The sequence below is a fragment of the Poecilia latipinna genome, unplaced genomic scaffold (genome assembly GCF_001443285.1).
Source record: "Poecilia latipinna isolate Pla-1442-1.1 unplaced genomic scaffold, P_latipinna-1.0 Scaffold1854, whole genome shotgun sequence".
Classification (NCBI taxonomy): domain Eukaryota; kingdom Metazoa; phylum Chordata; class Actinopteri; order Cyprinodontiformes; family Poeciliidae; genus Poecilia; species Poecilia latipinna.
Genome location: NW_015114470.1, coordinates 35,970 through 48,999, shown reverse-complemented (window position 1 = coordinate 48,999; position 13,030 = coordinate 35,970). Strand labels below are relative to the sequence as shown.

The 13,030-nt window shown below is 37.7% G+C and overlaps 1 protein-coding gene across 1 annotated transcript in view; it reads left to right on the top strand.

Moving 5' to 3' along the window:
- LOC106934751 (ATP-binding cassette sub-family A member 2-like) overlaps positions 1 to 13,030 on the top strand; it is a 122,614-nt gene that overhangs the window by 76,802 nt on the left and 32,782 nt on the right. Inside the window, exons 18-22 of the mRNA XM_015014850.1 lie at positions 1,656 to 1,806; positions 1,891 to 2,095; positions 2,175 to 2,339; positions 9,585 to 9,765; positions 10,679 to 10,891. Coding sequence (XP_014870336.1) covers positions 1,656 to 1,806; positions 1,891 to 2,095; positions 2,175 to 2,339; positions 9,585 to 9,765; positions 10,679 to 10,891 — 915 coding nt within the window. The remainder of the gene's footprint in view (positions 1 to 1,655; positions 1,807 to 1,890; positions 2,096 to 2,174; positions 2,340 to 9,584; positions 9,766 to 10,678; positions 10,892 to 13,030) is intronic.

The window sequence follows — 13,030 nt, the reverse complement described above, 5'->3', positions numbered from 1 at the left end:
AGACTATTTTTCAGACTCTTGTTTTTCCAACCCAGAAATGGAATTAGACCAGAGGATACTTAGCAACCCTGAACAGGAGCACTTAGTAAGATAAGATTAGATAAGATTCTCTGGTCTGATGAGGCGAAGATTGAACTGTTTGGTGTTAATTCTAAGCGGCATGTGTGGAGAAAACCAGGCACTGCTCATCACCTGTCCAATATAATCCCAACAGTGAAACATGGTGGTGGCAGCATCATCCGATGGGGTGTTTTTCAGACGACTGTCCCTGCACTTAGCAGAGGACATCTCTGCCAAGTTTTCTGTAGGGAGCCCTGATATCTATCTGCATTTTTAATGTAAAAGTTTAAGTACATGGGTATGAAGTGATTTATGTAAATGCACAAAATTTATGTAGAAAAAAACAAGATGTCAACCTGTAGGTACAAAATGCAGCTGAAATCTGAAAACTGATTTCAGGTTAATCTGAAGCTATCAGATTAATAGTTTCAGCCATTTGGTGCTGAAACTATTAATCTGATTAATTATCAGAATAATCAATAGATTAATTGATAACTCAAGTAATCGTTAGTTGCAGCCCTAATAAAAAATATAATATCTTTTCACATTAAAATATATGTCTACAAGAGCAAAATCACAGACCTAGTGTCAGGTTTAATGCATTTACATTGGCATAGTAATTTGGTTTCTTCCTGATAGTCATGAAAAGCAGTGAATGCTGATGTGCTGCAGGATAACCGGCTGCATCATACAGAGCAGGTTAAGTCACCAAGCAGTCAGTGAGAATCATTCCCAGTTTACCGTTTAAGTCAGTACTTGATCCTGTCTACCTGAATGAAGTGTTATCCCACACTGATTGGGATTAAACTTCAGCCAGTCCAAACAAAGGGTTTAACACATGTGCCAAGTTACTTCATAAAATAATGTTCTTTATTCAGATTGTGAGAAGTGAGATCTGTTAACAGCTACAGTTCATAAAGAAATGTTTCATAGTGTGTTTGTCTTGACTCTGGCTCATCAGCTCGAGGCGGATGGTGTGTGAACGGTTAGGATACGGCCACTAACTGCCTCCTCATCTTCCAAGTCTGAAATGTTAATATTTCTGTTGCTCACACAGAAGATTTAATTCATCCCTTTGGTTTCCTCGGCTATATACAGTAAATTAATAATTTTAGAAATTCATACTGGGTTTGTAGCATTGAACTAACGTAGAAAATACTTATTCCATATTATTCTAAGAAGTCCTTTCCTACTGAAATGTTGCAAGGCAGCATCAGTAAAGACACATTTTTATTCTAATCACATATTTGCAATGGTTTAACTAATGTACTGATCCAAAATTACTATTTGACTTCAGTGAAATTGTCATTCTTCCTTTTCCTATATTGGCTTAATAACAGATTTATGTTTTTGCTACAGTATAAACCCAGCTTTATTTGAAATTTAATTTTGTATCATAATAGCAGACAAACATTTAAGGTTTTACATAAAAGTGCAAATGTGCTGAATTTCAAAGTTTGTTTCTTTTAAAAGAAGTCTGACTTTACTGAGAAGAAACTACCGATTGGTTCAGATTGTGATTGAATAATCTGAACCAGTCTGTTCAGATTGTAATTGGTAATTGGTTCTGTAATGTTTTCTCTTTTTTTTCTCAGTTTTTTGGTGTCAGTAATCTACTCCAAAGCTAAGCTAGCTTCAGCCTGTGGAGGAATCATCTACTTCCTCAGCTATGTGCCCTACATGTATGTAGCCATAAGGGAGGAGGTGGCCCATGACAAGATCACTGCCTTTGAGAAATGCATTGCTGTAAGGCCACTTCCTTGTTCTTCATGTGTTGCTGTTGTACTTGTGCTGCTGACTCATAGTGCATGTGTTCTCTGTTGGTTCCAGTCTCTCATGTCCACCACAGCCTTCGGTCTTGGCTCCAAGTATTTTGCCCTGTATGAGGTGGCAGGTGTTGGGATCCAGTGGCGCACCATCAGTCAGTCACCTGTAGAGGGCGATGACTTTAATCTGAGCCTTTCCATGATGATGCTCATTATAGATGCTGGGGTGTACGGTGTGCTAACCTGGTACATAGAAGCTGTTCATCCAGGTGGGAAAAGACTGCTTCCTGAATCCTGGACCATTCTTATCTCATTATAACACAACTTTAACTCTTCCTCTACCTGTAGGGATGTATGGGCTGCCACGCCCATGGTACTTCCCTCTGCAGAGATCCTATTGGTCAGGCAGTGGGCGTGTTGAGACCTGGGACTGGCCCTGGTGTGGAGGAGGATCTGCCAGGCTCAGTGTGATGGAGGAGGACCAGGCATGTGCCATGGACCAGCGCCGGTCCGGTACGGAGAACTCAACTTTATTATGAACTTTTGATGAGGGTTTTCATGTTCTACAGGTTAAAAAAGACCAAAGACTATAATAATTAATAACACAAGGCTTCTCTGAAAAAGTGTTTCTGTGAAAAATTTCAAAACTTCAGTTAAAAATGAAAATGGAATCAATCAATCAAATTATATTTGTATAGCACATTTCAGCAGCAAGACATTTCAAGGTGCTTTACATAATTAGTTGTCAACAATTTTATTGAGGGATCAGACCTGGACAATGAAACATCAGCAATACAAATTTGTCCTCATTTTTCCATATGTGAACATAAAACATCAGACAATACGAAAAACAAAACAGAAATGATGTCAACAAAAACACTCCCATGGCCCACCCCCCTCCCTTTCCCTCCCTTTCCCTGGGAATATATCTTAACACACCGAGGTTCAGATCAAATCCTCTTCAAATAGAGTTATCAATATATTGCAGAAGGGGTTGCCAAGTTTTATTAAATTGCTTTAAATTATTTGCTAATGAGAACCGTAATCTTTCCAAATGAGAGAGCCTTACCATTTCCTCAAGCCACAACTTAGCAGATGGAACTTATGCTTTTTTCCAAAACATCAACTCTAGTTTTTTTTCCTATGATCAAGGCATAAGATTGTTGTTGGCATTTATTAAACTGAAAAAGCTGACCAGAAACTCCGAGTACAATCAGAAGTGGGTCCAGCCTCAGCTCTGTATGGAACATATCTGATAAAGTTTTGAATACACCAGACCAAAATGGGGTTCATTTAGTACACAGAGAGTAAGAGTGGAGAAGCGCGGCTTCTTCAATATGGCATTTATCGCACAATGGGGATGTGTTAGGAAAAATTTTATGTAGTTTCACCTTACAGTAATGAAGTCTGTGAATTGAAGAAGACAGTGTCTGGAGTTAGCAGAGCACTTATGTATATTCTCTAAAGCGGCCTTCCAGAGTTCATCACTTATCTCGGTTCCCAATTCCTGTTCCCAGCCTGTTCTAAGGCCCTGCCTGGACAGCGAGGATCTGAGTAATAACATATTGTAAAACTGAGAGATTAGATGCCCTTCCCCACCACCCAATTTAAAAAGCTCGTCAAATTCAGTAGGTATTATATTCTCTAAAGTGTGTGTGTGTTTTTTAACATGCGCCCTGACCTGTAGGTATCTGAAATGATTGTGTTTATGGAGACCAAATTTGGCCTGAAGTTGAGAGAGAGAAGCAAAATTGTATGTAACCTGAATCTAAAGTGGAAGGGACGAATGAGGGATTCTTTGCTATTGGTAATAAGATGGACATAGACTCATTGCCAAATTGGGATTTTATTTGTTTCCAAGTACGTATAATACTGTGGATGATGCAGTTATTGTTATATGCTGAGGCGTCTATAGTTGTTGGTGACAAAATAAGAGCACCAATTTCATGAGGACTTCAGTCTTCCTTTTCCATTATGATCCCCTTGCATTGTATAAAATTGCAATCTAGCCACATTGTAATGGTGCGAAGCGCACAAGAGTAATAGTAAAATAAAAAGTTTGGGGGGGCCAGTCCACCCTTTGATTTTGCCTTGCAAAGACGAGCTTTACTAATTCGGTGCATTTTATAGTCCCATAGAAATGGAATGATTATAGAGTCAAGTTTCTTAAAAAATTTCTTAGGTAAAAGGATAGGAATATTTTGAAACAGATAAAGGATCTGAGGGAGAAAGATCATTTTAATTGCATTAATTCTTCCCACCAGGGAAATAGGAAGATATTTCCAAAACAGAATGTTATTTTGTAGCTTTACCACAAGGGGGGAGAAATTAGCTTCATACAGTGAATTAAAATCCCTAGTAATCTCTATGCCAAGGTAGGTGAACTTATTACTAACTATTTTAAAAGGCATACTTTCCAAGATCGAAGAGTCTTTGAGCTTAATTGGCATCAACTCACTTTTAGACCAGTTGATCCTATAACCGGAAAACCTGCCAAACTGAGAGATTATGTCTAGGACAGCTGGTACAGTACACTGAAGATTGGTTATGAACAAAAGGATATCATCCGCATATAAGGAAATTTTATTTATTGTCCCTTTAGTAGTATATCCCTGTACAAGGGGGTTAGCGCGAATTGATTGTGCAAGTGGTTCTAGGGCTAAGGCGAAAAGTAAGGGTGACAGCGAGCAACCCTGTCTGGTACCCCTATATAATTGGAATGCAGGAGATAATGTCTTATTGGTGACAATTCTAGCACAAGGTTTGTGATAAAGGATTTTTAACCATTTTTCAAAATCATCACCAAGGTCATATCTTCTCAGGGTCGTGAAAAGGTAGGGCCATTCTATTTGGTCAAAGGCTTTTTCTGCATCGAGGGAAAGGACAGCTAAATCAGAAGTTTCCTCCCTCTGAGAGTAGATCACATTATAAAGACGTCTCAAATTGAAGAAAGAGTGTCTGTTTGGTATAAAACCCGTCTGATCGGGATGAATTAATTTGTCAATTAATAAACTCAACCTATTAGCTAGAATTTTAGCAAGTATTTTTTGATCATAGGTCAGCAGTGATATTGGTCTGTAGTTACCCACTTCCTCAGGGTCCTTATCTTTTTAGGGTATTAATATTACAGTGGCTACTCTCATAGTAGGCAGTAGTATGTTATCTAAGTTTGCTTGGATATACATTTTTAACAAATATGGTGATAAAAGGTGACTAAATTCTTTATAGAATTCCCCGGGGTATCCATCGGGACCAGCCGATTTCCCATTTTTAATGCTTTAATAGAAACCTGAATATCTATGCAAGAGAGATTTGCATTAAGAGAGCTCTTGTCTTCTTGAGTTAAGGTTGGGAGATTACAGCTATCTAAAAACTTCTGTATAAGTAAGTCATCTTTTACAGCATTGGAGGAGTACAATGATTCATAAAACTGTTTAAATCTATGATTAATGTCTTTGTGTGAGGTTAAAATTTCCCCATTTTCTGATTTGATTTTGTTAATTGTACGGTCACTTTCCATTTTCCTTAATTGTCTTGCCAATAATTTATTAGGCTTTTCTCCAAATTCAAAATATTTCTGTCGTGTAAAAATAAAAGCTCTAGTGATATTATTTGACAATAATTGATTGTATTTATATCTTAGAGAAAGAATTTTTTTATGAGTTTCTGTAGAGGGGTGTGTAGCGTTATCCTTGTCCAGACACCTAATTTGTTGCTCTAAATCTACCAGCTCTGCTCGGTTCCTTTTCTTCCTTGCTGCTTGAAAGGATATAATACCTCCCCTTAAATAGGCCTTCATAGTTTCCCACAATATTGAAGGAGACGTTCCGGGAAGGTCATTCATTTCAAAGAAAAATGTAATCTGCTCTCTGATAAACTTGCAGAATTCTGGTTCTTTCAACAATTTTGGGTTTAATTTCCATGTCCTTTCGGTCTGGTTCAAATTATCTAAATGTAAATCTAAAGAAAGGGGGGCATGATCTGAAATTGCTATATTGTGATATTTTACTTCACTTGTATAGGGCAATAACTTTCCATCCAACATTAGATAATCAATTCGTGTGTACACATTATGAACATTTGAGTGAAATGAAAAGGCTCTCCCCTGTGGGTTAAAAATCCTCCAGCTATCGAACAAATTAGAGTTATTTAGGTATTCCTTAAAGAAAATACTAGCTTAAGAGGCCGCTGCTCTACGTGTTGATGAACGGTCTAAGTATGGATCTAATACAAGATTTAGGTCCCCTCCAATGATTAGATTAGTCTACGAAATGTCAGGTATTTGGGCTAAAACATGTTTGTAAAAAAGAGGAGAGTCTATGTTGGGGCCATGTATATTAACCAGAGTTATAGGAACAGAATACAATTCTCCAACTAGTATTAAATATCTACCTTCCTTGTCGGATATGGTTGACTTATGGATAAAAGATGTACCTTTCTTGAATAATATTGCCACGCCTCTAGCTCTCACTGCACAAGTAGAATGATAAGCTTGCCCTGTCCACCTGCATCTCAGTTTTATGTGCTCATTCTTGTTAAGGTGGGTTTCCTGAAGAAAGATTATGTCACTAGACATTGTCTTTAAGTGTGCTAATATCATACCCCACCTCACAGGATTATTCAAACCTTTAACGTTCCATGTGACCAAAGTGACTTGTCCCCCCTTCTTTGTTTGTGTTACATCAACCTGCATAACTCGGATTAAAATGAGAAAGAGTTTAGAATTCCTCACGAGTGTGATAGAAACGATTAAACATGGTATCTAAGTCCCAGCCCACCCTCTCGAACAAAATACTTACTGTCTTGCCTAAAAAACAAACATAATAAAATTAAAAACTTACTCACCTTGGGCTTCTTCTGTCAGTCATCATAATGTTATGCCTAAACAGTGTGAGCAACTGTTCACCAGCCCAATGTAGATCCAACTATATTCAAGAGCTGCAAAATATATCTAATCTGAGTGTCACTGGATTTTTTCTCAATTAAAAACAACACAGCATGCCTCGAAAACAATTCTTTTAAACAGTAGCACATAGTACACACATCTTCTTATAAAAGGCAGTGGTTGCTGATTGGATTGTTGCATTTGATTTAAGGACTGGGACAATTTACACAGGTGGGCCACAGACATAACAAAATGCCACTTGCACTGGGACAGGATGAACAATAAATCACTTATCATTTATAGACTTTAAAATAAAAACCGTGAAAACGCAGTGGGACAGTGAATTTTTAATTCAAGTGAAATCAAAATTTCCTAACAGTGCAGAAAACAATAACTAATTTGTTCAAAAAAAAACAAACAGACAGTGATACCCAAAGTTACTGCAGATGCTACAAGATAAAATTATTTATCAATGTTTCTACATGCCAGCAGAGGTGGAAAGTGTACAAAAATAAGATAAGCTACTCAAGTAAAACTACAGTTATTTTTGATAAAAATGTGCACTTAGTACCTCTTTACAATTGTACTTTAGTTACTTTGTGATGAGCAAAACAAAGTTCAGCTCATCACAAAGGAAATGAGGACATGTTGGTGTTAAGCTATATTTATGTAAAGGAGCACATTTATAAATAAAAAAGCAACAGAAAATATTATGTGTATTTTAATGGGACATTGATTTCCAATATATTATGTCAGCTGCTGTTTGTTACTCCCATCTAATAGTTTTAAATAAACGACTCCAAACCCGATTTTCTGTTGTCAGTTTTAGTCAATACAAATTATAATCACAAGTACCTCATAAAATTGACATTTTCATTTGTTGTTAAAATATTATTCAAGTATACAATGTATGATAAACCTGCTGCCTATGCTTACAGTTAAACCGATGCATTAAATTCAGCAAGGGCTTTTCTTTTTCTCAGAAGATAACTTGACAGGTTTTCCTTGCTCCTCTGTCTTCTCATTGATGCAACACTATAAGAACCCAGCCAAAAGATCAATGCCATTTTTTCTGCCATTTTCTTTTTTTATCTTTACTCTGTAGAGTAAAGATAAAGTAATCTTTACATTAATGGATATGATTTCAAATGTAACTGAGTAACTTTATTCAAAACAAATTCAAGGAAAAGTCCTTTAAGTTTGTAAATAACTTAAAAGACAGGTAGGCTATAATACAATAAAAATATTTATGATTTTATTTGTTTTGGTTCGCTCAATGAGCCACTGACGATTTTTGTCATAGTACTGGCAAGAATTGCAAACTACTTTCACCCCTATAAATAAATATATATATTTAAATGGACAGACAGACATCATGTCGTGACTATGTTGTCTTTGATTGGGTTAACTGTTAGTGATCAGCATTGAGCTGCTGGCGGATGTTTAGTGTAACATGGAGCAGAAAGCTGACATCGTTTGTCCCTACATCCATTAGGTGGCGCAGGTTGCTACAAATGATGGTAGCCACACAGGCACACCCTCTAGAAGGAAACAAACACTCCCAGTACAACACTTTCATTCTATTGGCTGAGAGGTTGCCAGGCAACACTGCATTTTGTTCCTACAGCAAGCAGAGGATGGTTTGTAAGTGAGCAGAGAGTTCTGCAAGAGCACCAGGAGAAGTTTTGAGTACAAACATACAAGTTTTGAGAAGAAAGACATGAAGTCCTGTTTTCAAAATGAACATGTAAGCAAAAGTATTAAAAGTTTCGAGAAGAAAAGATATAATCTTGCTTTCAGACTGGAAATGTGTGCTCTCGAATTATGGCAGAAAAATTCCCCCATAGCGATCAACCAGAAAACTGCAGTCGGTGCATCCCTAGTTTAAGATTGATTCATATCTTTGGCAAATTTGTATTTGTCTCTTAGAAGACACAGAAAATGAAAACAAGTCTAATTTGGTAGCAGTATTTCTGGTTTTACCAGGTGTAACAAGGTCAGAGTCACAGTTTACTCTGCTGGGTGGTTTACAGGAGAAGATCTAAGCAAAAAATGCCAAATCAGTTCTTTTTAATTGGAGTTAAGATCCTGTTCACAGCTGGCACTATTGCATGCTTCTTTAGAGATAACATGTCCTTTCAGGCTTATAGATGGGTGTGAATGCATTCAGGTCACATTCTGGACCTTTCCCTAAAACACCTTCAGGTTTGAGCTGGAACTCTAACCTACATGGAATACTGGAAAGGCAGGATGTTGATGACGATGCCAGTTTTAAAAAACAAGGTTCTCTTCACTGGGAGGTCTGTGTTGGTCAGCTAATGTCAGAATGTGGTCGAGTGAGAGAAGTTCTCTCTTTGTATTTGTATTTTCTAGTATTCTTGGTGTTGACTAGACCCACTGTGGGTCACCACTTTATAAAATGACTCCTGCAAAATGTCCAGTCACTTCTGCACAATGTAACCTGCCTTCACTAGAAAATAAATGACCAGGAGACAAAAGCTGTGAGCTGATTCTGAGCATCATTTATTCTGGGTCTCGTGAATATGACCAGTTTTCTGCAGTAAGAATACCACAGAACCGCACACTAACTGTCTTTATGAAGAACTACATGTTAGTACTTGCTTAAATAAAGAAAGATCAGAGAAATGTCTGTTTATCGAGTTTGTGGCAATTTTGTCATAACATCAACCTTTTATTCAAATGATATCTTTCTATATTTTATTCATTTTACTCTATATCTTCAAGCAACTTTTATTCCAAATTTAGAAAGAGCTAAAATCACAGTGACGAGGTGAGATAGGTTAGAAATGAGTTGCATTGTTTATACTATTTTTTAAAGTGTTGTTGTGGTCCTGTGTCATCTGTGACTGCAGAGGAGATGCGGGGCATGGAGGAGGAGCCGAGTCACCTGAGCCTGGTGGTCTGCATAGACAAACTGACCAAGGTGTACAAGACTGGCAGCAAACTGGCCCTCAACAACCTGAGCCTCAACCTCTATGAAAACCAGGTGGTCTCCTTCCTGGGACACAATGGAGCTGGAAAAACCACCACCATGTAAGGAGGAAGCCAAACTGTGTTTTTGCTTTAATGGAGGATCTCATTGGTTGTATTTATGTTGTGATTTAGTGAGAATGAAGAAGCACACAAAACTGCAGCCACTATCAGATCACATCTTAGAACCAGTTAGATCATTGTGTTCTTGCCTGGATAGCAAACCCTGTGCAGACCACTCTGCAGCCAGAGATCAGAGATGTTTACGAAGCATTTGGCAATTATACAGAAATGTGTCAAAACACGGCCACATGCATAATAAAGACCTAAAAAGTCAAAAGAAGCATTATTCATAAATTCAAGGAAATTATGGACAACCCTGACCATCCTCTTCATGACACTGTCTTGAGTAAGCAGACTATCTTCAGTCAGAGGCTTCTTCAAATTCACTGCAATGCAGACTGCTACAGGAGATCTTTGCTGCCAGCAGCCATCAGTGTCTACAATAACTCTGAAGAATTTGAATTGATATGAGTTGCATTAACATCAATAAATCAGTAAAGTATTTTTGTTTTAAATATAATTTGAATTTGAAAAAGGCATGTTGTGTTTTTACTGTTTCATCAGGCAGCTTGGACAGCCCCTCATCCATTTCTTAATTTGCTTCAAATGCTGCTTTAAAATTACATCCCACAATAATTTCAGTTTGTCCCTCATCAAAATAACCAGAATCATTAAATCGTTTTCTTCTAACAAATCAGCCTCATGGGCCGTTTCAGTTCAAATTATTTATATTCAAACTACTATGATCAGACTATTTGCAATAAAATCATTTGGATAATTTTCGGAAAAAATACAGAACGAAGGTAATTATTTACACATCAATCATTAGATCAGTCACTCCAGACTGAATTTGGCTCATAGTGGCAGAACCCACAAACCATGCTTTTCATGTGTGTCTCTGTCCTCATCAAAGGTCCATCCTGACAGGCTTGTTTCCTCCCACCTCCGGCTCTGCCACCATATACGGCCACGACATCCGCACCGAAATGGATCGGATCCGTCAGAACCTGGGCATGTGTCCGCAGCACAACGTTCTGTTTGATAAGCTCAGTGTAGAGGAACACCTGTGGTTCTACTCCAGGCTCAAGGGCATGGCAGAGGACGACATCCGCAAGGAGATGGACAAGTGAGTACCAGCCTGCTGTGCCTAGTGCAGCTCCATGTTGCTGTCAGCTCCCACTGTGCAGACATTGAACTTTGTTTATTGTTGAAAGTCAATGTCTCTTGGACATCAGCTGCTAACAATAGTAAAGTATTTCATTGTGTTCTACCACAGCCTGAATTTAACAGTGAGTGAACCTTGGCATAAGTGTAATATAAGTACACCAAGTTCATTTTGGTGGGTTTCATTTTCTACAGTACTGTACACAGTCAGACCTTCCTTGGATCAGCTTTAGCAACTATCTCTATATTTCTGAAGGAATCAACACATAAGGCCTTGAAATATGAGCTCTTAGAATTCCCTGCTTTATGCTCACTGAGTAAATGTGAAAGCAGCAGAATTCTGTCTGCTTGTGGAATTAAGCTACAAATCAGAATAGGACTGCAACCTGACTGCAGCTGAGTCGATGGTAAATAAGCAGTCGGGCTTCTATCACCTGAAGAACATCTCCAGGACTAGAGGACTAATGTCTCAGCATCTAGAGAAACTCATCCATGTTTATCTTTAGTCGCATTGATTCCTCCAGCAGCGTCTTCACAGGTCTGACTAAAAAAATCAATCATCCAGCTGCAGCTGATCCAGAACGCTGCTGCTGCTGTTCTGACTAAAACCAAGAAGATAGAAAACATAACACCAGTGGTTTTTTTTAGAATACTTTATTTTGGATCTTTTAGTAACAACATCATAATTGTTAACTGACAGGACAAAACTGATTCAGGATCAAGTAAAATTCAAACAATGATTCAGAGATAGGGTGAGAGACAAATGGTTATCAGTATTGCTCATAGATCCTGTCGAATCCAGCTCGTGAATTGGAAGTGACTGAAACATGTATAGAAACCTAGGGAGGATATTCATCTTTGACATTAATTCTACTAAGTAATGTGAGAAGTAAATCCATCCATTTTCCTAAATCCTCACTCCCCTTCTGAAGGAGGCTAGCTAAGTTGAGTTTAAAGAGATTTTTAAGATTTCTATCAACAAACATCCCTAAATGTTTAAAACCCTCAGGAGACCATTTGAAATTAGACATGTTTTTAACTTTACTGTGGTCAAATACAGACATCAATAAAACCTCACTCTTTTCCACGTTAACTTTGTATCCAGAAAATGAGCTGTATTTACTCAGTAGTTCCTGAAGGTGACACAAAGAGCGTTCTGGATTGGTTACAAATAAAATGATGTCGTCCCCAAAAGTGAAATCTTGTGCAATGTCAGTACCCATCTCAAAACCACTAATATTATGATTTATTCTAATGGCCTCAGCCAATGGCTCGATGGCAAGCACAAAGATGGCGGGACTAACTGGATCTCCCTGTCTGTTGCCTGTTTACAGCCAAAATGACTCAGAGGTGATCCCATTGGTAACAACTCTAGCTTGACGGGATCTATAAAGAGATTGTATCAAATTGACAAACCTGTCATCAAAACCAAATTTCTTAAGGACAGAAAAGAGGTATTGCCATTCAACCTTTCGGCATCAAATGAGGCGGCCACACTTGGCATCTTTTTTTTGTTAATAATATGTATTATGATAAATGCCTCAAATTATTAGTGGAAAATCTATTTAAAATAAACCCTGTTTGATGCAGGTTGATAAGTAAAGGTAGAAACGTTTCCAATATTTTTGCTATCATTTTTGTAACTAAGTTATAATCTGTATTAAGGAGTGAGATTGGATGACTGTTATATGGATGACTGTTATAACAGCTTGAGTGAAGGAGTCTGGGAAACACCCATTCCTTCCATCTTGCTCAAGGACAGGGTCCCCAAACCTTTTCCTTTGAGGGCCACATAACTTTTCCCTTCTCTGGTGGGGGGCCGGAGTCAGTTTGTAACAGAAAAAGTATGACGATTGCAGGAGTGTCTAAATGTAAAAATGTATTGTTTTCCAGAAAGCACAATCAAATAACCCTCTCTGGGTTCTTCACAGAAAAAATCCAGGAAATAAATAAATAACACTATTTATGAAATAAATACCATATTTTCCAGATTATAAGCCACACCGGACTATAAGTCGCAACCCCAAAGTTTTTTTTTTTTCTTGTTTTTTTTAAACCACTAAACATAACATTTTTGTAACATTTATAGTTTATTTAACAT